Below are 24,029 nucleotides of genomic sequence, written 5' to 3' on the forward strand. Positions count from 1 at the left end.
GGAGTTTATGAAACCCCCAGATTGCTATGCAAGAAAGGTCTTGGGTTTGATGCAGTATGTCCACGTTGTGGTCACTATGATGCCCACGATGTAGGAATGCGTGAATATCAGCGCTTCCTGGAATGGAGTTATAGGCCTGATGGGGTAGGAACATAACATACCAAAATACTTCCCTATCTCAGGATATGTCTTTAAGGTCTCTTGGATGATGGGGTGGGCTCTGATTCCATGTATACTCTGGGTATTTCTTGCATACTCTTCCAAACTTGGAAACTGTTGCCTTCCACTGCCTGGATCATATATCACCTTCTGTTCAAGAATTGAGAACGAAAATGAATAACCTTATTTAATTAGTATAACGTGTCTATCAGAAGAGAAATGCTATATGTAAATAAAAAAAAAATGGGGTGCAAGGCTAGATACCACAGGTCTCACATACTTAGAATGTAATCAATTTGCTTTTCTCCATATAAGCAATTGAAAAAAAGGCTATAGCTGCCTAAAGCTTTCTTTCCTGACTACCCCATACATATGAAATTTTGGCTCAGACAAACATTAATGTGTTTTACATTGGGTGTGAGTGGAGAAATCTGCCACACAGCTGTAGTGGTGACTTATCTCCTGGAGAACATGCTGCCTGACACATTGTGCGTCAGGGATAATATTGAGGCCGATCCCTTTGCTCTAGGCAGGATCAGTAGACTTTAATTGATAGTGGTGGAAGGGCTTTTAGCCAGATTGGTCCTTACATTAAACAATATACTTGTGTAACAAAAGTATTGACTCTTTCTCAAATCTAAGACATGTAATAGCAAAGGTAAGAAACAGCTTCATTCTGCACATATTAAAACCAGCCTTGGGCAAATGGGAGAAACGCACAAAATAGCAGCTGGCAGTAGAATGACCAATACCAGTGCAAGGGGCCAACAATGGAGAGACACCGGAAAAAAAAAAACCATCCGATTCAGAAAAGGTTAAAGGGGATGTCCCATGAACAAATAAGAATTTAGTTTTCTAGGATGTGTGCACACGTTAAGTATTTGTTGCAGACATTTCTGCATCATAAAAATGTCACATGGCTGGAAAAACGGTGCAGAAACGTGCGTTTTTTCCCCAACCATTAGGGTATGCAAGATCCTTTTTTTTTACCTATTAATTTGAATGTGTGGGGGAAAAAAAGCTGCAAAAAAACGAAAGAATTGACATGCTGCAGACATGAAACTTTAAATCTGCAAGGAAAAAATCAGCAAAGTGTGCATGAGACTTCAGGAATCTCCTACTCTTTGCTGGTACTAGGAAATGCTTTGGTTTTTGTGACAAAACTGCGAGGAAAAATCACAACAAATACTTAATGTGTGCACATACCCTTAAATTGCACAACATTTAGGAAGACAACAGCATTTACACCAGGTAAAAAAAAAATCATATTTATGGCAAGTGACCGATTTCCTTCTATGAGAACTCTTGCTTACATTAGATTTCCTTAGGAATGAAATATTTTCTTCTTTACCTCCTTTTCCCTTAATGATGATATAATCTTTCTCTTCATTGTGTGTCTCCACAGGTTGTGGGATGATGGGATTATCGATCCTGCTGACACCAGACTGGTTCTAGGGATGAGTCTCAGTGCAGCGCTGAACGCACCGACACAGAAGACTCAGTTTGGCGTTTTTAGAATGTGATCGACTCCAGAATCATTGTGCACACTACATCAAATTTTCCAATGTGACCTTTCTAATCTATCCTCTTCTGTAAAATAAAACATTTTATACAATGTCCTCTGTCAGTGTTTTAGGGCATCTATTATTGCCATCGGGGTTAAGAAGTCATATGGAACGCAAAAAGCGAAGCATTGTTGCACAAAGTCTTGACTTTTTACAATGTTGACAGCTAAGAGTAGACTAGTAATTACTATCTATAGGATAATGTTACATAGAAGTAGTTTAAGGAATATGGCAACGATTCAGTGGTTGGCACATCAGTAGCATCTTTGGGGAAGATTTTGAACAGTGCCTGGTATAGTCTGTAGTTTGTCATTTACAGCATCTGTGAGGGTTCATTGTACATCACTGGTCATTTCTGCATTTTTTGTATCTATGTTGCTATAAGCAGAGGCCATGCTGAAGGCAAAAAACATCCAATCTGTTATTAAGGAATTGTTTTTGATTTATAGCTTACTCATAGTATACTTACACAGATGCTTTTTTATTTAACCGTACCTGAACTCAACCCTGGCCATGGAGAGAAATGCAGGAAAATGCATGGTCTTTGTTATATGGTATAATGCTTTACCATGCTCGGTCATAAGAAAACGTAAAAATCCCTAAGGTATCTCACTTAGGTACAGGATTTAATTACTGGGGAGTATGCCTGCTGACAGATCAATATATGATCTACTTAATTAAATGTCAGTTTACAAATTTCATCCCAGCAATACTGAACAAAGATTACCTCATAGATTCACAACTATACCCCAAAGGCAGAAAATGTGTAATTTGCAGAACTGCTGCAGCATCGGGGGTACCAGAATTTGAGTCATTTCATTCATTATCTTTGTGCCACATAAATGCTTAGCACCTAAAGCCCCCAATACAGTCAATTCAGACATATAATCAGTAGATTCTTGTCACTGTGCAATACGCACATTGACAGTGCGCTCTCTCATCGGCTCAGATCAGAAGTAAAGAGCTGGCAGGAGAGTGCACTCTATCAGTGCAGGTTGTAAGAATACCAGGCGTGCAGAGTCCACAAAAAAATACTGATGTGATGTTGCAAAGTAGAACAAACAGACATGTTACAGTCCAATAGTATAGCAGCACTTATTATGGAAGACATTAGATAATCTCATATAATCTCCTACCTAAAAAATTGTTTAATCGGACAAGACCAGATTAAGTGCCAATACATTGTGTGCACAATTAGACAAATGAGTATTTTGACCAAATCATAATTTTTACGTAGATTTTCCAACTCCAAGCTGTATAAATTTGTATGCTTATTGGACTAAAGAGAGGAGATGTGTATTTGTGTAATGAGGCAGGGGTGGCGTAAGGACATCAACACTCACTTTTTCAAGGTGTACAGAATTATTAGGCAGCTTCTTTTCCTCAGGCAAAATGGTTCAAAAAAGAGATTTAATGGACTGTGAAAAGTCAAAAATTGTTACAAGTCTTACAGAGGGATGCAGCACTCTTGAAATTATTAAGATATTGGAGAATATCACCGAACCATCACAAGTTTTGTTGCAACTAATAAACAGGATCGCAAAAAAACCTGTTGAGAGAAAAAAGATGCACATTAACTGGCGAATATTTGAGAAGAATCAAACGTGAAGCGACCAGGAACCAATTATCCTCCAGTGCTGTCATTTTCCAGAACTGCAACCTCCCTGGAGTATCCAAAAGTACAAGGTATTCAGTGCTCAGAGACATGGCCGAGGTAAGGGAGGCTGAAACTCGACCACCACTGAACCAGACACAGAAGGTGAAACGTCAAGATTGCGATAAGAAATATTTGAAGACTGCTTTTCAAAGGTTTTTATGGACTGATGAAATGAGAGTAACTCTTGACTGACCAGATGGATGGGTCCATGGCTGGATCAGTATCGGGCACAGACCTCCACTTCGACTCAGATGCCAGCAGGAGGTGGGGGTGAGGCACTGCTATGGGCTGGTATTACTAAAGAAGAGGTAGTTGGACCTTTTCAGGTTGAAGATGAACTGAAAAACAACACCTAAACCTACTGCCAGTTTTTAGAAGACTTTATTCAAGCAGTGGTACCGGACAAATTCTGCATCTTTCAAGAAAACAATGATTTTTATGCAGGACAGTGCCCCATTATATGCATTGAAGTCTCCACTTCTTGGCTAGCCAGTAAAGGCCTTAAAAATGAAACCATAATGACATGGCCCCCTTCATCACTAGTCAATGCCAAATCATGCCGGATGGCAACTCATTCTTGCCTAATGAATGTTTTGAGTTTACGACAATATCTGTGTTTTTGTTTTTGTCCTCACACTTTTGAAGATTAACCACAGGTTCTCAATGGGATTAAGATCTGGGGAGTTTCCTGACCAGGGACCCAAAATTTCAATGTTTTGTTCACCGGGTTACTTAGTTATTACTTGCCTTGTGACCTGGTGATGCATCGTGGTCACCATGGTCAAACATTCTTCATCTCAAATTGCTCCTGGATCATTGGAAGAAGTTGCTCTTGGAAGTAGATCTAGATACAATTCTTTATGAATGGCAGTGTTCTAAGGCAAAATTTTGAGTGAGCCCACTTCATGCATGAAAAGCAACCACATATATGAATGGTTTTAGGATGCTTTAAACAGGACTCATGGTCGTGCTCACCTTTTCTTCTCTGGCCAATAATCATCTAAATTTCCCACACAGTCTGAAGGGTGTTCTATCAGAGAAAATAACTTTATCCCAAACCTCTGCAGCCCAATTTCTTTATTTCCTCCAGAATGTCTCTGTCCTTGATGTTTTTTTTGTAGAGATGTGGCTTCTCGGCTGTCCTACTTGACAATATGTCAGCCTCCAAAAACCTTTGCCTCACTGGGCGTGGAGATGCGCTGACAACTGCCTGCTGCCATCCCTGAGCAAGCTCTGCACTGATGTTCAATCAGTCTCTTAGTTGAATCTTCTTTAGGATTTGGTCATGGCATTTTCTGGAATTTTTTGGGTGCCCTGAAGCCTTTTTAAGCACAATTTAACCATTTTTTTTAAGTTCTTGGTAATCTGATAAATGGTTGATTTACATTTGAAATAAATCTAATCATTCTTCATAACAACCTAAAGTTACAGAAAATTTCCACTATAAATACTGAAGCATCAAACTTTGTGAAAACCAAAATTTATGTCTGCCTTAAAAAGGTTGTCCATTACTTTTTCATTGATGCCCTATCCTTAGGATAGATAATCAATGACTGATCGGTCGGGGTCCGACACCCGGTGCACTCGCCAATCTGCTGTTCCCGGTGGAGACTGCGGCCCCTGGCTGGAACTGCTTGATTGCGGAGCTGCTCCGTCTTGATAGTGGCCGGGGCAGGGTACTAAATATCTGCCTCCTATTGATTTGAATAGGAGGCAGAGATGTAGTACCCTTCCGCAGCCACTGTCAGAAGACTGAGCTGCTCCGCAATCAAGACCTTGGGGCAGACACTGAGAAAAGCTGATCAGCGGGGCTGTCGGACCCCGACCGATCAGACAATGATAACCTATCCTTAAGGATAGGTTATCAATGAAAAAATAGTGGACAACCTCTTTAAATATTTTGAACACAACTGTACGTAAGATGAAATTAGCTGACTTTGCAATGCACATGTGGTGCTGAAGAGCATAATGGCCGCAGTCTCAGGAAGGTGGGGGAAGAAGCAGGAGCCTGCGCTAGTGACAACCCCCTCAGGACATGCATAAAACTGCCGGTAGGAATGTAGTCAGTCTAGTGCGGAGGTTAAATATACCTAGGTTGGGAAAGTGGTACTCAACAGGGTAATGGCAGCAATGTTACACAGAGGGTAGAGGGGGCAGATGAGATTCATGGCTTTTGCCCATCAGCGGGGAGTACTGTACACTGTAAAAATTAATGTCGCTGGTACTGAAGCAAGATAGTTGTGGTGCACGATGGATTTAGGAATACTGGATGGCGTGTATGATGGCAGAATATATAAGAATGAGAGAGACTTTGTTCAGCACATATTTTCAGGCTGCCATCCTAACCATGCCCGCCAAGTTAAACAATTAATACTGATATAGAAATAAGGAGGAAAGAAATCCAGCTCAACGAACAGATTCTTTATTCTAGTGTGATGATAGCGAGTGGATTACCCCTAGCATATCATTGGCATCTACTCGTTTTAGGTGTCAACGCACCCTTGCCCACAAGCCTAGGATCACCATGTTCAATGCCAAGGTTTGGCTGGAATGATCTTTGTGCTGACACTGAACTCGTGTAGTGAAAACATTATTGGGAGTGATGGAAAAACATTTTACCGTGTAGCATTTTGATGGATGAACCTTGGAGGAGTGGGTGCACTAATGAAGTATTGCAGTATATAATAAAAATGATCGTATGTTGAAGTCCCTCCATAAAAGTTTGATTCACACCCCCTTTTACTAATAGAAAAACAAAGACATTTTAAAAGTAAAAAAAAAATAACAACTCAGAATTGCCTTATTTTAGCCAAAATGAAATAAACTGCTTAAACACCCCAAAAATGATACCCATGGAAAAGACTGCTTGATCGACGGAAAAATAAAAACATTAAAGTTCTCAGAAAATGGCAACACAAACAAAATTATATTTTTATGAAGTTCAGAATTTTTTTAACCACTAAAATATAGAAAAAATCATACTGATCTGAGGATCATGAATTATTTTTACTGCACAATGAATTCTGTAAAAACAAAACCTTTAATACATCTAAGACATTTTAATTACTATGGTGGAATTGCAGGGTTTATTTTTTTACACTAAATGGTAAAATGAATGGTGCCATTCAAAACTATGACTTGTCCAGAAAAAAAAAAACAAGCCTTTATGTGGCTTTGTAAAATTGTGGCTTCTGGAAGAAAAAGGAGGAAAAAAAACACAAAACCATAAATGTTGGACTAGTTAAAACACACACACTCACAAAGTACAACCACTAAATGTTAAAGGTTGTTTCTTCTGAAAATCACCTATACCCTCGTGCATTACTCGCTACAGAGTTCCTAACCGTCTCTAAGAGTGATATCAAAACAATTGGTTTTAAGCTGCCCATAATCCTAGGATCACAATGTACAATAGTGTTCAAAATAATAGCAGTCCAATATGACTAACCAGATTAATCCCTGTTTTTGGTATAAATTATATTACCACATGTCAAACAATTTACCAGGTGGTGCAGTAGATTGTAAGAAAACCAACAGACTCCGCATTCATGATCTGCAGGTTTTTGAGTTTGTATATTTGAATAATTAATTGAAAGGGGCTGTGTTCAAAATAATAGCAGTGTGGAGTTCAATCACTGAGGTCAATCATTCTGTGAAGAAACAGGTGTGAATCAGGTGGCCCTTATTAAAGGGTGAAGCCAGCACATGTTGTACATGCATTTCTCCTTGAAAGCCTGAGAAATATGGGTCGTTCGAGAAATAGTTCAGAAGAACAGCTTCCTGTGATTAAAACGTTGATTGTAGAGGGTAAAACTTGTAAAGAAGTGCAGACAATGATAGGCTGGTCAGCTAAAATGATCTCCAATGCTTTAAAATGGAAACCAGAACCAGAGAGACGTGGGAGAAAACTGAAGATTACAATTCAAATGTATCAAAGAATAGCCAGAATGGCAAAGGCTCAGCCAATGATCAGCTCCAGGATGATCAAAGACAGTCTCAAGCGACCTGTGAGTACTGTGACAATTAGAAGACACCTGTGAGAAGCTAATCTCTTAGCAAGGAGTCCCCGCAAAGTCCCACTGTTAAAAAATAAATAAATAAATAAATTGACATATACTGAAGCGGATACAATTTGCCAAAGAACACATCAACTGCCTTAAAGAGAAATGGAGAAACATTTTTTGGACTGATGAAAGTAAAATTGTTCTTACTCTGTTGCCTCATTGGGGGACACCGGACCATGGGTGTTATGCTGCTGTCCACTAGGAGGCGACACTATGCATAATCTGAAAAAGATTAACCGTGGCTCCTCCTCTGCAGTATACACCCCTGGACAGCATCAGCCTTCTCCAGTTTTTGCTTAGTGTCGCATAGGAGGCACACCTAAAATTTTTACTCCGTTTTTTTCCGACGGGATTACAGATGAAGAAAAGTGGGTCTCCTGCGAGACTCCCGGCATGGCTCTTTCCTCTGCCCCCTTTTATGGGGTGCACAGTTGAAGTCGAGATGACTATTCACCATGTCGCTCCTTCCACAGCCCCTCGGGTGCTGGTTCGAAGTCGAGACCCCCCTCCTTCCCCAATTCCTTTTGGTTTCTGGGTTGAGGTCGAGGCAAGGATAAAGCCCCCTGATGGTGACAGCAGCACCCTCCCTAATCCCCCTCTGGGGGTATTAGGTTGATACGCCTCAGGTAGGGCCTGTACAGGCAGCAATATGCAGCTTCCAGCAGCTAGCACACCACTGCACTGAATCCAGGGACCCCAGCCCTGCTGCGGACTCCTGTCAGGGCTGGGGGGGAGTGCAGGCAGGCATGGCACAATACTGACACAGGCCTTCCTGGCCCTGTCTCTGTGGCAGCACCAGTGCTATGGTGCCTCAGGGGGACCCTTCAAGGGCCCCCTTCTTCCGCTGATACCCCCACCGCTATCCTGCCTTTAAATCTGGGGGGGTCCGGTTCAGATCCAGCCCCCCCCCAGACTTCCGCGCCTGCCTGGAGCCCCTTTGGGCATCAGGTTTCTAATTTTGACCGCGGCTCCGGCCTAGCCGAAGCCACCACCCCGTCTCTGCCCCCCGGCCCGCCCCCCCAGATGACAAATATGACACTCTACAGTGTCATAGAAAGGGCGGATCCAGACTGAAAGGGCACGTTTTCACAGCAAACTGCCACCCTTTTCAGCTCTCCGCCCCCCCTTCTTCATCAAGTTTTACTCCGGCGGCCATTATCTGCTGCAGTAAAAGATTAACCCTGCAGCTACCGGTTGGCAGATACAGACCAGGCCTGCCAGTCTCCGGGGAGGCACAGGACTGTGGATGTTTGGCGCTGGACCTACAGGCACACTGGTGGGGTAAGATCACAGCTGGAGTTTCTCCCTCGGCTTTGAATCCTATAAGCTCCTCTGCATTGCCAGGGCCCTCTGCATAGCCACTCCTGTGCACTATGCCGGGCTCAAGGTCCAAGAGAACCAGGCAGGACTGCTATTATGCACTCTGTACAGCCTGCAGTAATACTCTCCCCAGTGGCAGCACGTACCCGCACTGCCAGGACTGCATCCAGACTGCTGTGCCAGAGCCACAAGAAGCCCCTGCCAATACTTCGGTGTCTAATGCCACGCCAGAATGGGTCACTCAGATGTCGCAATCTATGACGCAGTCTATAGATAACCTCACATCCACATTGCTTCAGGCTCTGCAGAGTCATGCCTCGGCTATGAACACTACCCAGCAAAGGGGGGAGTTCCACTCAGGGACATGACGGCACGGGCACATCCACGTCTAGGTCAGGACCCAAGCAGACCCACAGGTCACGTTCATCTGCGTCATCCCATACCACATGGTTATCCCCTTCTAGGGAGAGACACCGTAGTCCCAGCTCATCTAGACCGTCCCCTGCCAGGGACAGTCAAAGCAGATCTCCACAGCCATCCCTGACCAGAGAAGGCCTCCGCTCCGGTTCATCCAGCAGGAGACGCCTTAGTGATACACAGGATACGGAAGACATCTGTGATTCCGACTCAGACAAGGAAACCGAAGGGTCCCTAATCCCAATCCCCCCTAGCAATACAGCGCTAGTTGATGATCTAATCTCATCCATCCATCGGGTGCTGGACATCTCTGATCCGCCCCCGGAGGCACCAGGACATGATATTTCCTTTGAAGGAGTTCTGCAACCGCCTAAGGTCTTCTTTGACCACCCAGAGTTTAAGGCGATCCTTAAAAAGCAGTTCTCACAGCCTGAGAAGAAGTTTACCAATCGCAAATATCTGGATGCGTGGTACCCCTTCGCACAGGAGGTCACAAAACAATGGACAGATCCACCTGAAGTGGATCCCCCAGTCTCTAGGCTAGCAGCACAGTCACTCCTTTCACTGCCAGATAGCTCAACCCTCAGGGACACAGCCGACCGGCAGGTAGAAGGCATGGCTCGTTCAATTTTCGAGGCCGCTACCCTGGCTCTCGCGTTCGCCTCAGTTTGGGCTGCCAAGGCCATCCTGGCTTGGGCCCAAAATTTACAAGCTAGCCTACAAATATCTGCTCCTGAGCTGTCGGACCAAGCAGTTGTAGCAGATTACATGCTTCATGCAGCTCTGGATTCTGCAAGGGATGTAGCGGGGATAGCATCAAACGCCATCACGATTCGGCGTATCCTCTGGTTGCGGGAATGGAAAGCAGATGCAGCCTCAAAGAAGTCCCTCACGCACCTCCCGCACCTCAGTGGTCGACTTTTCGGTGAAAAGTTGGACACTATGATATCCAACTCCACCGGGGGTAAGAGTACCTCTCTCCCCCAACTGAAGCCCAAACACACTTACAAAAAGCGTAACCAAACTCGATTCCGATCCTTTCGGAACTCTTCGGGCTGGTTCGTCTCGCGACCAGCACAAAATAGCAACCGCGCCCCACGCAGGGACAACTCGCGGTCAATGCAAAAGTTGGACAAGACCTGGCAGTCAAGAGCAGGCCAGTCAAAGTTCAAAGGAGGAAAATCTCAGATTTTCCCCTCATCATGACTCACGGACTCCGGAAGACACCCCACCTGTAGGCGGCCGTCTTTCGCTCTTTCATCAAGTCTGGCTGCCTATTACAGAAGACAGGTGGGTCAGGGAACTAGTGTCTTCGGGATACAAGATAGAGTTCACTTCCAACCAAACAGACTCTTTCTTTCTGTTCCCCAAAAAGCCGCCAGCCAAGGCTTGTGCCTTCCACCAAGCGGTCTCCTCGCTTATTCAAGCAGGAGTCATAGTACAGGTCCCCTCGGCCGAGCGCTTCCAAGGGTTCTACTCAAATTTATTCGTAGTCCCCAAGAAAGGAGGCGGCGTATGGCCCATACTGGACCTAAAACAGCTCAACAAATATGTACGGGTACGTCACTTCCGCATGGAGTCCCTTCGGTCCATCATTGTTGCGTCCATGGAGAAGGGAGAATTTCAATTTCTCGCCTCCATAGACAAGACACCTACAAGACGTATACCTGCATATACCAATTGCGCCCGCCCATCAGAGATTTCTCAGGTTCGCAATCGACCAGGACCACTACAGTTTGAGGCTCTCCCGTTCGGACTCGCCACGGCTCCCAGAGTGTTTACCAAAGTCATGGCAGCCACCTGCACTCCAGAGGCATAGTAGTCGTTCCATACCTGGATGATCTCCTTATCAAGGCTCCCACCTTCAAGGACTGCGAGCTCAGCATCTCAATCACAATCGACATTGAGTCGCCTGGGTTGGTTAGTCAACCTACAAAAGTCATCACCAACCCCTAGTCAGTCTCTGACCTTCCTGGGAATGTTATTCAACACCTTCAGGGGTCTAGTGCTCCTTCCCAAGGACAAAGCACTGCCTCTCCGTTTCGGAGTTCGCACCCTCCTAAGCAAACCCCCTCTATCTCTCTGGTTTGCCATGAAAGTCCTTGGCAGGATGGTGGCGGCAATAGAAGCAGCCCCATTTGCCCAGCTTCACCTCAGGCCTCTCCAATTAGCCATCCTCAAGTCATGGGACAGGAACCCTTTTTCTCTAGACAGGGAGTTCCCGTTGACGTCGTCAACCAGGAGGTCCCTGCACTGGTGGCTCAAGCCAACCTCACTAACAAAGGGGAAATCCTTTCTCACGGGTCAATGGAAGGTTCTGACCACCGACGCGAGCCTGACGGGTTGGGGTGCAGTACACCTTCACCACAGAGCACAGGGCAAGTGGTCCCCAGCAGAAGCGACTATGCCCGTCAACATCTTGGAAATTCGTGCCATCCTCCTGGCGTTGAGAGCCTTCCATCACTTACTGGCAGCCTCTCACATCAGAGTACAGTCGGACAATGCCGCGGCTGTGGCATATGTGAATCACCAAGGGGGACCCGCAGTGCCCAGGCGATGCGAGAAGTGACACACATTCTCCACTGGGCGGAAGACACAGGTTCGGTTCTCTCTGCGGTCCACATTCCGGGTGTGGACAACTGGGAAGCAGACTTCCTCAGCCGGCAAGGAATGGACTCGGGAGAGTGGTCTCTCCATCCCGAAGTTTTTCGCCAGATCTGCCATCGCTGGGGGACTCCGGACGTGGACCTAATGGCATCCCACTTCAATGCCAAGGTCTTCAACTTCATGACCAGAACACATGACCCGCAGTCGCTAGGAGCGGACGCCCTGGTTCAGGACTGGACCCAGTTCCAGCTCCTGTACATTTTTCCACCTCTCCCCCTGATATCCAGAGTGGTGAGGAAGATCAAGCAAGAGGGAGTTCCAACCATCCTAATCGCACCAAACTGGCCCAGACGTACATGGTACGCCGACATCATACAGCTCACAGCAGACGTCCCCTGGCGTCTCCCCGACCGCCCGGATCTTCTGTCACAAGGCCCGTTCTACCACCAGAACTCAGGGGCCCTCAATTTGATGGCATGGTTATTGAGACCTGGGTTTTAACCCAGTCAGGGTTCTTGCCTGATGTCATTGGAACCATTATCAGGGCACGGAAGCCAACCTCTGTAAAAATTTATTACCGTACCTGGAAAGCCTTCTTTACCTGGTGCGAATCTCGTGGCCAGACCCCATTCCCTTATTCCCTCCCCAGGGTACTTGGGTTTCTCCAATCGGGTCTGCAGGCCAGACTGTCCCTGGCCTCCCTTAAGAGCCAAGTGTCAGCTCTCTCAGTGCTTTTTCAGAGGTGCATTGCTAACATGCCGCAAGTAAGAACATTTCTTCAGGGGATTTCCCGATTGGTTCCCCCCTACAGACGACCACTAGAAACGTGGGATCTCAACCAGGTGCTGACAGCATTGCAGGAAACACCTTTTGAACCCTTTAGGGAAGTCCCACTCCGCCTTCTATCCCAGAAGGTGGTTTTCCTAGTGGCAATCACCTCGCTACGCAGGGTGTCTGAACTTACAGCACTCTCCTGCAGATAACCCTTCCTGGCTTTTTACCAGGACAAGGTAGTTCTCTGTACGGTCCCATCCTTCCTTTCAAAGGTTGTGTCCAACTTCCACCTCAATGAGGAAATTTCACTGCCATCCCTCTGTCCGGTCCTGGTTCATAGAGTGGAGAAGGCTCTGCATACACTTGACCTTGTCAGGGCATTACGTATCTATGTGTGTAGGACTGCGTCCTTCCAGAAGTCTGATTCTCTTTTCCTTCTTCTGGAAGGCGGCCGCAAGGGTCTACCAGCTTCCAAAGCTACCCTTGCCAGGTGGATCAAATCCACCATACAAGAGGCCTACCGCCTCAAAATTTCTCCTCTTCCAGCAGGTATTACGGCACACTCTACACGTGCGGTAGGGGCCTCCTGGGCCATTCGGCACCAGGCCTCAGCACAACAAGTGTGTAAGGCAGCCATCTGGACCAGCCTACACACGTTTACCAAACACTACAGGGTTCATACCCAGTCCTCAGCAGACACGAGCCTGGGTAGACGTATTCTGCAGGCGGCAGTGCCCCAATTATAGGGGCCAGTCTACACAATATTCGTCCATTGCTTCCCACCCAGGGACTGCTTTGGGACGTCCCATGGTCCTGTGTTCCCCAATGAGGCGACAGAGTAAAGGAGATTTTTGTGTACTCACCGTAAAATCTCTTTCTCTTAGCCTCTAATTGGGGGACACAGCTCCCACCCTGTTGCCCGTTCCTGGCCGTTATGTTGAGTTCTCATATTGTTTTTTTCTTGAGCTTGTACATACAGTAGTTGCCTGCTTATAGGCATGGTATGTTATCCATGTTACGTTTCTCCTATTGCTTTTGCACAAAACTGGAGAAGGCTGACGCCGTCCAGGGGTGTATACTGCAGAGGAGGAGCCATGGTTAATCTTTTTCAGATTATGCATAGTGTCGCCTCCTAGTGGACAGCAGCATAACACCCATGGTCCTGTGTCCCCCAATTAGCGGCTAAGAGAAAGAGATTTTACGGTGAGTGCACAAAAATCTCCTTTTTTGAGTCCAACGGCCGCAGGTAGTTCGTCAGACAACCGAAGACAGTGAAGCATGGTGGTGCAAACATCATGATATGGACATGTTTCTCTTACTTTCTTACTATGGTGCTGGACCTATGTACCGCATACCAGGGATCATGGACCAGTTTACATATATTAAAATACTTTAAGAGGTCATGTTGCCTTACACTGAAGAGGATATGCCCTTGAAATGGGTGTTTCAACAAGACAACGACCCTAAACGCACAAATAAACAAACAAAATCTTGGTTCTTTAGGTCGTCAGTCGTGGAGCAATGATCAGATGAGTGCCAAACTTGGTGCTGAACTTCAATCTCAGCCATTTGGGAGAAGAGTGATGGAGAAACAATGACACAAGAACCTGGAAAGAAGAAAAGGTTGATAGCCAGAAGCCATCAGGGCTAAAAGTACACACAAGGTAAAAAGTAGAAATGAGTGAATCGATTCTCAGGACCTTGGTCCAGTGACCACCTCTGTATTCTATGGCCACTGGATAAGTGCAGTGCTAACCGCCTCTTATCTGTTGGCATCTCCAGCTCCTCTTTTGATTTGCCGATCCGGTATGTTGTCATTGTTGACACTCAAGACATCATCCCAGGCCGGCTAATCACAAGAGGAGCCGAGGATGCAGGTAGATTGGAGATGGTCAGCAGCGGCCAAGGAATACTGATGTGGCTCCAGCAGGACCAGAATCCTGACAATTTATTTGATCATATCTAGTAAAAAGACATTATAGGCATTGATTGCAAGGAGCCACAGGGGATACAGCAATAGGGAGGTACTAATAGTTGTTACAGCAATGTGACTGGCTAAAGCACACAGAGTAGTGCGAGAGATGGGCAAGGTAAGTAATAGTTATGTTGATGGTCAATACAGTATTTGTGTAAAGAAGTATTAGATAATGAACATTTTTCCCATTAGTAAAAAGGTGGATACTGCAGTCATCAGGTGGTGCTAATAGGCCACCAACGTGACATCTTCTGTTCTCTTGTATTTTTTTTCCTGTAATGATACTTGTATTTTACAGGCTCAGTCTCTCGGGCACAGCTTTTACAGCTGATGTGTTTGTTATATAGGACACTGGTCCTAATCACCTGTTTTATGGTCAGGTTTCCCAGTTGTGCTCATTTGAAATCAATAAAGTCCATAATAAATGGAACGCTTAAAATATTAAAACCTATTTGCACTAACCGCACAAACACGCGGTTTACAGACTTGCAGCAGCCTTGTTACCCACTAAACTTATCCAATGAAACGTGTATACCAGAGATATGAAGAAAAGGGCAAATAAACATTTGACATTGCACACACTTCAATTTCTACACCGTGAGTTACTTGATGATGATGATGACAATTGTACGTTTTTGCACGGTGACCAACAGCAGACCCTCATAAATATAAGGTGAAGCCTTCCTTTCTGACTGGGTTACATAGAAGAACCATGAACTAGCTAGTACATCTGACATTGTTAGCTCATAGTCAGCATGATGTATGAGTATAGATGATGGCTTTAAATCCTTAAAGCACAAATATAGCAGTTTTTTTTAATGCAGCGCTAAAGTAATGCTACTATTCTAAGTTCTCTGCCCCTGGTTTTAGTCACCAGTCACTTTCCTCATCTACTCCTGGCGCCACTCCGGTCGGTCTCCAGCATTTTGTGATCTGCCGGATCGCTCCAATATTTTCTGGGTGATCCAGAAGTCACAACTCCATGTAAGTTTATGAGAGCTAGAACTTAAATTGAAAGATTGTGATCTTTGCCTATGATTTCCGATCAGTCAGAAGTTGCGGTCACAAGATGGCCGGGAGCAGAGCGACTCTGGGAAGAGCTGAAGGCAGTAGGTGACGAGTATAATACTAGAAACAGGGAACTTTGATTAGTAGCACCACTCCAGCACTGCATTAAAAAAATTGTTGGAGTGGTGCTTTAAAATAAGCCTTTGTTCTCCTGAAATATCATATAGGAAAAAGCACAAGTGTCTGCTAGTAAAGAAAGAAAAAATAAAGAAAACCTTAAAATTGTAGCATTTTATTTGTAATAATGTCCTCCATAATGCACATTCTAAGGATATTAGAAGTTAACAAGGAGGCCAGTGACCATAAAATATGTTGAGGCTATAGAGAAATGATATAAAGATCTTGGGTCTAGAGACACAATCTAGTACAGGACCCCCCCCCCCCAATTTTACATGAATTACACAGTACTGGTGTATTATATGGTAGAGGTACCATTCCCTCGCCTCGGGCACTATTTCCCAGGTGCAATTTCATCCTCTACACCTAAAATACTTCTGTGTTTGAAAGTGCGCACAATAATGGCACTGCATAAATGTGATTTTATGTCACAGAACCTGGAAAATGCACACAAGAATAATATACACAGTGATGTGACCGTACAGTGATAATGATCAAAGGACAAATCGCCAAGACATGTGTCTGCAAATGGAGCTTCTGGTTTGGGTTTCTATCCAAAGTCATGTGGCAAGTCGATAATGACTTCTAGGATGCTACTGTCCACGTTCACCTGGTGAGGTGGATTTTCGAAGCTGCAGATCAGGGCTTTGACGCAGCAAGCTAGAAGACACGTGGAACAGAAAGGATTTTGTCAACTGCCTGTGCAGATGGCAGACAAGCAAGCTTAGAAGGACACGCTGGAAGCCACAGAAGGCCTTGGGAGATGGTGTCACTGAGGAAGTCAAGTCCTGACATGAAACACAAGAAAGGGCGGCAATCATAAGAAAGGGAGAGGAGCGGTGCCCTGAAGTCACACCAAATAGGAGAAGTAAACATCTGGATGTTACAATACATAAATAGCAAGAACTATGATGTCATAAGGAAGTGGAAAAGATTATTGCCTACAATGATGTCACACTACACAGGTAGTTGACACAATGGTAATTAATGCAGTGATGTCACAACTAGTCTATAATTATGGTGAAAAAAAGAAAATACTGTATATGCACTACACAGATAATAGTCAGCGGTATCATCTTATTTGACCATTGGGCTCCCTCAAGACCTAGAAAGTACCACAGCAACCTGTACACCTCCAATAATTACTTGAAAGTCATAGGAAACCTTGCAGTAACCTGGTATTCAGCTCACCCATGGACTGAGGATCTCCTCTGTACGGACGTCTTGTAGTATAGCTAGGAACAATGAAGAGAAAAGGAAGGTACTTCCAGCACTGGGTCCTCATAAAAAAATTCTTCTTTATTGCAAATCCATAGTCATGTATGCAATGACTAAGGATGTAACTGTCTGAAACGCGTATGCGATTACTCTGTCTGGAGTTTTTATGGATTTGCAATAAAAAAGAATTTTTTATGAGGACCCAGTGCTGGATGTACCTTCCTTTTCCCTCCAATAATTACACCCCATCCAATTACACTTATATACCTCCAATAATTACTCCCCATTATTGGAAGTATACTGGTTGCCAGGGAACTTAGGCCGTAGGGTTTGAGGGTGCCCTATGGTCAAATAATGATAAACCACTGATTATTATCCCTGTAGTGCACCTATTTTATTTTTTCACCATAATTATTGACCCGTGCTATGCATTTATAAAGATTACTGAACTCCTCAGTGATTTCTACTGTCCTTTATCTTTTAGAGTATAGAGCTAGTTATTCCTTATAATGTACAACACATGGAGGCATTATTGTCCACCAATAATTGATTTAGATTAAACCATTACACATCAGTAAATGGTTGGCCCATGATAGGAAACTTGCTACAAAAGTGCTTTGCGACAGACTGCTGTAGGAAAAGATAAGAAGCACATACAGTGCTCAGCATAAATGAGTACACCCCCTTTCAAAAGCAGGATTTTAGTCAATATCTCACTGAACACAAGAACAATCGCCAACATTTTGACAAGACTGAGTTGTACATAACTGCTCAGTTTTTGTAAAATCATTACGTTCTGACATAAAAATGTCATTTGCATTCAAATATTTATAGACATGTCATTGTAAAATGCAAATTGATATGTATTATATTAGCAAACATTTGACATCCAGCTGTGTGCAGTCATAGATTATATTTATAACTAATATTATAATTTATAAGGAGCACAGAGCTGAATTTCAAAAGTCATAAAGTATTGGTGAGAAATCTAAAATATATTGAAAACTGGCGACTAAACGATACCTGCTTTATTAAAGTGTCTCAACAAGAAAGCATTAAATAGGATATTAGCATTCAGCAGAGGATCCCCTGAAGGATTATACATAAAACATTTCTGTGTAGATAACTAATGAAATTATAACTGTCGTCAAGTACTGATATAACACAGCATGGGCAAATTCCTTATAAAACGTGTAGTTTAGTATTATTCTGTAAATTATGTTTGCTTTGAACTGCTACATCACACATTTTATAAATGAAATTAAGTTCTGTTGTGCGTCTTACAAATCCATACAAAATAATTGGACTGTGCATCTAGCTACAAAATACGAGCAGCAGTGGGCAAATATTTAATTACTGCACCAATCACCGCTTATAGATAAAGTAGAGCTGTTAGATTTAACTATTTACTTTCATAATTGTGACTGATCACTGCAAAAGCATCTGGATGATGTGCAGCAAAAAATCGGCACATCTATAGTTGTCTTATGAGAAACTTGAAGACTACAGCGCCTTCAAATAGTATTCATACCCCTTCAAACTTAAGACTATTTTATTGCAATTTTATATGATATACCAACACTAAGTAGCAAGTATTTGTGAAGTGGAAATGACACATGGTTTTCTAGTGATTTTAAAAATATGAATCTGAAAAATTGTGACGTGCATTTGTATTCAGTCAATACTTTGTACGACCACCTTCTGCTGCAAGTCTTTTGGGTGTATGTCTCTACCAGCTTTGCACATCTAGAGGCTGGAATTTATGCCCATTCTCCTTTGCAAATGGCTCCAGCTCCAAGAGTTTGGATGGAGGTGTCTGCGAACAGTAATTTTCACGTCTTGCCACAGATACTCAATGGAATTTAGGTCTGGACTTTGACTGGGCCAGTCACACACAGGAATATGCTTTGATGTAAACCCTTTCATTGTAGATCTGGCAGTATGTTTAGAATTGTTGTCCGGCTGGAAGGAGAACCTACACCCCAGTCTCAAGCCTTTTGCAGCCTCTAACAGGTTTTCCTCCAGGATTTCCCTGTATTTAGCTCCATCCATCTATCCATCAACTCTGACTAACTTCCAGGGTGTTTTCAGGGTGATCTGTACAGTTAATTTTCTGCCATATATAGTGTTTTGCATTTAGCACAAAACGTTTTACTTTGGTCTCATCTGAGCAGAACACCTTCTTCCAAATACTACCTGCAAACAGGACTTCTTACACAGGTCTACAAAAAAAATAATAATTTTCAGTTGCCAAGGTTTTTTTTTAATGGATTTAGGGTATTTTGAGGGTGCTGAATTCAAAAATCCCATTACTTTTGCTGAATTGGTTCTAGTTTTTGAGCTAATTCATCCATGAAATTAATGCATTCCCCCCAATGCGACTTGTGTGTGATAAATGCAATAGCTTTTGGTCTTTTGACTCTTTAACAGTGTCTTAGGTAATGAAGTATCCCATATAATTATTTTGTATTTCAATTTGTAGGCTTACAATGCTATAAAAGTTACTTTTTGAAGCCAGAATTCTACTGTAATTTATTATTAAATACCTCAGAAACTAGAGCCAATCTGGCAAAACCGAAGTCATATTTTTAATCAGCACCATAAACTTAATATAAAACCATTCAGACATCTTTGGCGCCAAAATCGCTGTATACCAGTGTTATGGCTTGCTTTCAAAAATGGCTTTTTTCTTGCCACTCTTCCATAAAGGCCAGATTTGTGGAGTATACGACTAATAGTTGTCCTGTAGACACATTCTCCCACCTGAGCTGTGGATCTCTGTAGCAACTCCAGGGTGACCATGGGCCTCTTGGTAGCTTCTTGCAGAATTCTTCATGTTCACAATTTTTCTCTATTTCCTTGCACTATCTTGTAGAAAAACACCTTTCAAAATATAACATCCTAAAGGGGATATGTCAGCAGGATTTCACCCCTTAAACTATTTACATGCACATGTAGCTCTTTCAGAGACTCGCCCAGCAATACCTTTACATGGCCAGTTGTTATTTCACTACTGAGAAATCAAGGTTTGAATTGATATTCAAACAAGGCTAAAGAGCTATTTGTAGATGTGAAGCCTCTGTCACTCCAGTTCTATTACTCACCTAGTGTAGCCTCATTTTGCTTGACTAACAGCTCCTTTGACTGATATCATAGATGCTGTCAGTCAACAAGGAGGAGGCAGCACTAGGTGGGGAATAGAGCTGGAGTGACAGAGGCATCAGATCTACTCTAGTGCTTTAGGCTCATTTACATATCAATTTAAATGTTGATTTTTCAGTAATGGAGATGCTGATTGGCCATGTAAAGGTATTGCTGGATTTATCTTTTAAAGAGCTACATATAAATAGTTTGTGGTGTGAAATCCTGCTGTAGAGATTCCCTTTAACAACATTAAATATGTCATACAAAAGGATCATTTTTTAAAAGTTTTGTTCAATATTTTTTCATACTAAGGTTAGTTTAAAGTTGTATTAAACTAACAAGGGCTTTCATAACCAACCATTCTAATATTCTTCATAATTTATAGTGGGGGGGATAAATTATTCCCTATTATACACACCTCAGCTGCTATAGGGCATCTTTTTAGACAGAGAGTAAATGTTTTCTGTCTTATATTGAGTCATATGAGATGTTTTTACTCTTTTATAAAGAAGATCTGCAAATTCTAATTAAGCATTACGTTGTTTTGCAAAACCAGAAAAACAATATTGTTTAATACATTTTGCAGCTGCTGAAGAACATCTTAAAAAGAGAACTACATGTCAATTGATGGTTTGCATTTGTGACCAGCCCTTTGAAAGCAACTATTAAGTAGTCTAACCTATGTGTGCATCTTTCTGTTTATCATTTATCTTTCCAGCATGTATCTGTTTGTATCAGATCTGACTATTTGACTACTATTTATCTGTGTAAGTATGAAGGATTTTCTACAAGCCTCAGTAGTTATCCCATACATGCCTTACTAATGAGGCTTGTGTAGGGTGGGCATTGCCTGCTGATGTCAGTAGGATGGCTCCTTCCCCTATATATAGAGCTCTCTGCAGTCCTTGGAGCAGCCTGGATTCAGCACCATGGAGAGCTCCCGCAGAGCCTTGCTCACACTGCTCAGCTCCACACTCCTCCTCCTGGTGCTCAGAGGCAGCTGTGAGGAGACAGACTACCTGGAGAACAGGTCCCTGGACTTCTACACCCCCATAGACAACAACATCCATGAGAAGGAGCTGGTATGTGATATTAATGCCAATCTATGGTGTGACATACTGCAGCTGAATGCCTGGCACTTACTGGGGCACCTTATAGACATGGACACATTCTCATGGTCTGTCTAGTGCAGAAGTGTTGTCGGGGATCAGTAAGGGCTGTCATATTAGCAGATTTTTTTTTGATCATAAGGACAGAGTATACTAACCATCCATCTGTCCACATCTTACTTAGCGACTGATGTTCCTGTTCTGTTCCAGATTTATGCTCTGCAGGAAGTGTTAGAAAAACTGAAAAGTAGAAAGCTTCCATCATTTGAGAAGAAGTATGGACAAGTGCCCATGGTGAGTGATGCCTCCACTTACTTGTCATTACATATTAAACGTCAAATGATGACTATAAGGTTTTCACCAGTATACTCTGTCTGGATGAAAGCTATCTTTCAGTTCAGGCCAGAAACAGTTAAGTGTCAGTGTTATAGATCTACTGTATAAATATTAGGAGAATGTAGTTCAAACTTTGCACTTGAAATAAGTTTATTCTTCCCCCTTTCTTTTCTACTTGTATATTACTATTATCCATGGTTAGACAGCTCCTCGACATTGCAGACGAGCACCAGACAGTTATAAATCGACGAGGTTTGTGCCCAACTAATTGAGAAAATTGAAGTTTCTGGACAAGATTGTTGTAGATACATGCACTCACCAATTACAAATAGAAAACTGATAAAACTATTACCCTGGATTGTAATTGTGCTGTTTGTATTACATTTATATTATATTAATTGATTCCATTTATTTCTGTTGCATGTTTAATACCAAAATATTCCAATATGTTACACTGACATTGTCATCATACACATAAGTAAATGACATTATCTCTGCATGCACGAAGGGAAAAAGTAAAGGCAACTGAACAATTATAATATCAGAGTTTGTCCATATATATCTTCTTTGCCAATGATGTTATGTATATAAGTGATTATTCTATATCATTAATGTCATAATAATCAACAATAAAAATATTCTAATTAATCAAATTTATATAGTTAGATGCTACAGAGTAATTATAATGAAATCCACATATATTTAAAGCGCCAGTGCAACCAAAAGACTCATGAGATTTAGAATCCCTGGAAGCATGATTTGAACAAACTATGAATACAATATAGGATATGTAGACACATGATTACAGGATATGATAATAAATGTCAATAGAGAGCACAGTTTAGTGCGGACATACCACAACCCCTTCACACCACTCCTTGGTCACTGAGTGCATCTATTATGTTGATACAAAAAAATAAATTTGTCATCAGAACATTCCCCGATCTGTTCTCATGTTTTCATGCTGATAAATATTATTACATTTTATAGAAACACAATGTACTGATCACATCTAAATGATTTCTTATTTTTCCATTTATTGCAAAAAAAATAAATAAAAAATATGTAGCTCTAATATTTTAACATTTATTTTAATAATGAAAATATTATTAATATTGTAAAACATAAAATATAAGCAACAAAACAGAAACTTTAACAAAAAATTAGTTTTTTTTTTTTTAGACAACCCCCTATGCTATTTTACTGCGGTATTATATTGTTCTATAAAGGTAGATTATTTTATTTTTTTTGTTCTTGCAGTGCGACGCAGGAGAGCAGTGCGCTGTCAGGAAAGGTGCTCGGATCGGGAAGTTATGTGACTGTCCTCGAAGGACTTCTTGCAATACATTTCTTTTAAAGTGTTTATGAGAGTAATCTGAAGATGAGGGACCTTCCCAGCTGATATTATTGAGAGATAAAAAGCAGAGTTTGATTTTTACATGAAGTATTTTTTTTATTCCTGTTCTAGCTCTTACTTGAATGTGCTAACTTAATTGTCCCTGTATTTCATTATTTTATACATAATAGTTCCATAAATATATTTATAGCATGTAGTTACGTGTAATAAAGGGTTTTTGTTACAAATGTGTATTTTACCATACATACCTATGGAGGCAGAGTTAGCGTCTGCTGGGAAGAAGAGAACCACGGAATGTGATGGGAATGTCATTGATTTGTTTTTGGTCTGAAAAAGCAGAAGAAAATATGTGATTTAAGTGACAGAACACAACTACCAGATAATGATGATGTTCTTAATGAGATTAATCCTATATAGTTTTTACATCACTCACTATCAGTGAAGGCAGAGCAGTACTAAGGTTTTCCTAAAAACGTTATCTCCATCCAGACCTGTGCTGTAATAATATGTTGCAGAAGCCTGTGCGCTATTATGGCACAGTGATGAAGCCAGATCAAGAATTGTGCCGAAACCATATAATGCAGCCAACACTTAAGTTCTAAATAGTTTTTATACCTGTGATGATTAAATTACTACACGACTTAACTCACCTAATGAATGCAGCAAAGAGATTAAAACGAATACCAGGATTGCATATTTTGTTCATTCTGCCATAAAAAAAAAAACATTAAAACTCGCATCTGTGTCACACATCGTTGCAGGAGATGGAAGAGCAGAGAATGTCAGGATTGTTAAGTAAGCTTTATCCTTCTCCATTCTAAAAATCATAGCATTTAAAGAAACCCTCCTCCCATCAAAATGTGTATCCTCTTAATATTGCAGTCATCATATTATACTGCACTGTGTACTTACAATTGCTCATTTTGCCTTTCTAACCAGCTAATTCTTCTGTTTTTCATTAATTTTATGAAATCACTATGATTAAAAACTTACTAGCTCTATGTAGAAACAGGAGGTACATTTTCTCTGTATGAGTCACTGCAAAAGCCCCTGGTAGGAGTGAAGAGGGAGCAGCTGGGTCAGGAGTTGAGGAGGGGAATGATAAATGCAGGGACAAGAGACTTCCTGTTTCTACATGGAGC

At 42.3% G+C, this 24,029-nt stretch overlaps 2 protein-coding genes across 2 annotated transcripts in view; both read left to right on the top strand.

The window, feature by feature from the left end:
* The window catches only part of MCCC2 (methylcrotonyl-CoA carboxylase subunit 2), a 108,104-nt gene extending 106,326 nt beyond the window's left edge, over nt 1-1,778 (top strand). The window contains exon 17 of the mRNA XM_073655032.1: nt 1,565-1,778. Within this exon, the coding sequence (XP_073511133.1) occupies nt 1,565-1,682 (118 nt within the window). The 3' untranslated portion in view covers nt 1,683-1,778. The remainder of the gene's footprint in view (nt 1-1,564) is intronic.
* A 19,220-nt stretch (nt 1,779-20,998) lies between these two features.
* On the top strand, nt 20,999-23,114 carry CARTPT (CART prepropeptide). Its single transcript, XM_073655033.1, has 3 exons — nt 20,999-21,167; nt 21,405-21,488; nt 22,791-23,114. The coding sequence occupies exons 1-3, from the start codon at nt 21,015-21,017 to the stop codon at nt 22,896-22,898; spliced, it is 345 nt and encodes a 114-aa protein (XP_073511134.1). The 5' UTR covers nt 20,999-21,014; the 3' UTR covers nt 22,899-23,114.
* Nucleotides 23,115-24,029: the final 915 nt, after the last annotated feature.

The sequence above is a fragment of the Phyllobates terribilis genome, unplaced genomic scaffold, assembly GCF_046119375.1.
Source record: "Phyllobates terribilis strain yellow unplaced genomic scaffold, ASM4611937v1 Scaffold_1__5_contigs__length_1240528914, whole genome shotgun sequence".
Taxonomy (NCBI): Eukaryota; Metazoa; Chordata; class Amphibia; order Anura; family Dendrobatidae; genus Phyllobates; species Phyllobates terribilis.

What these genes read in the sequence shown, in the direction of transcription:
- CARTPT (XM_073655033.1), top strand. Translation starts at nt 21,015, where the DNA reads ATGGAGAGCTCCCGCAGAGCCTTGCTCACACTGCTCAGCTCCACACTC. An exon ending in ACATCCATGAGAAGGAGCTG is followed by an intron (nt 21,168 to 21,404) that starts GTATGTGATATT and finishes GTTCTGTTCCAG; the next exon opens with ATTTATGCTCTGCAGGAAGT. An exon ending in AGTATGGACAAGTGCCCATG is followed by an intron (nt 21,489 to 22,790) that starts GTGAGTGATGCC and finishes TTGTTCTTGCAG; the next exon opens with TGCGACGCAGGAGAGCAGTG.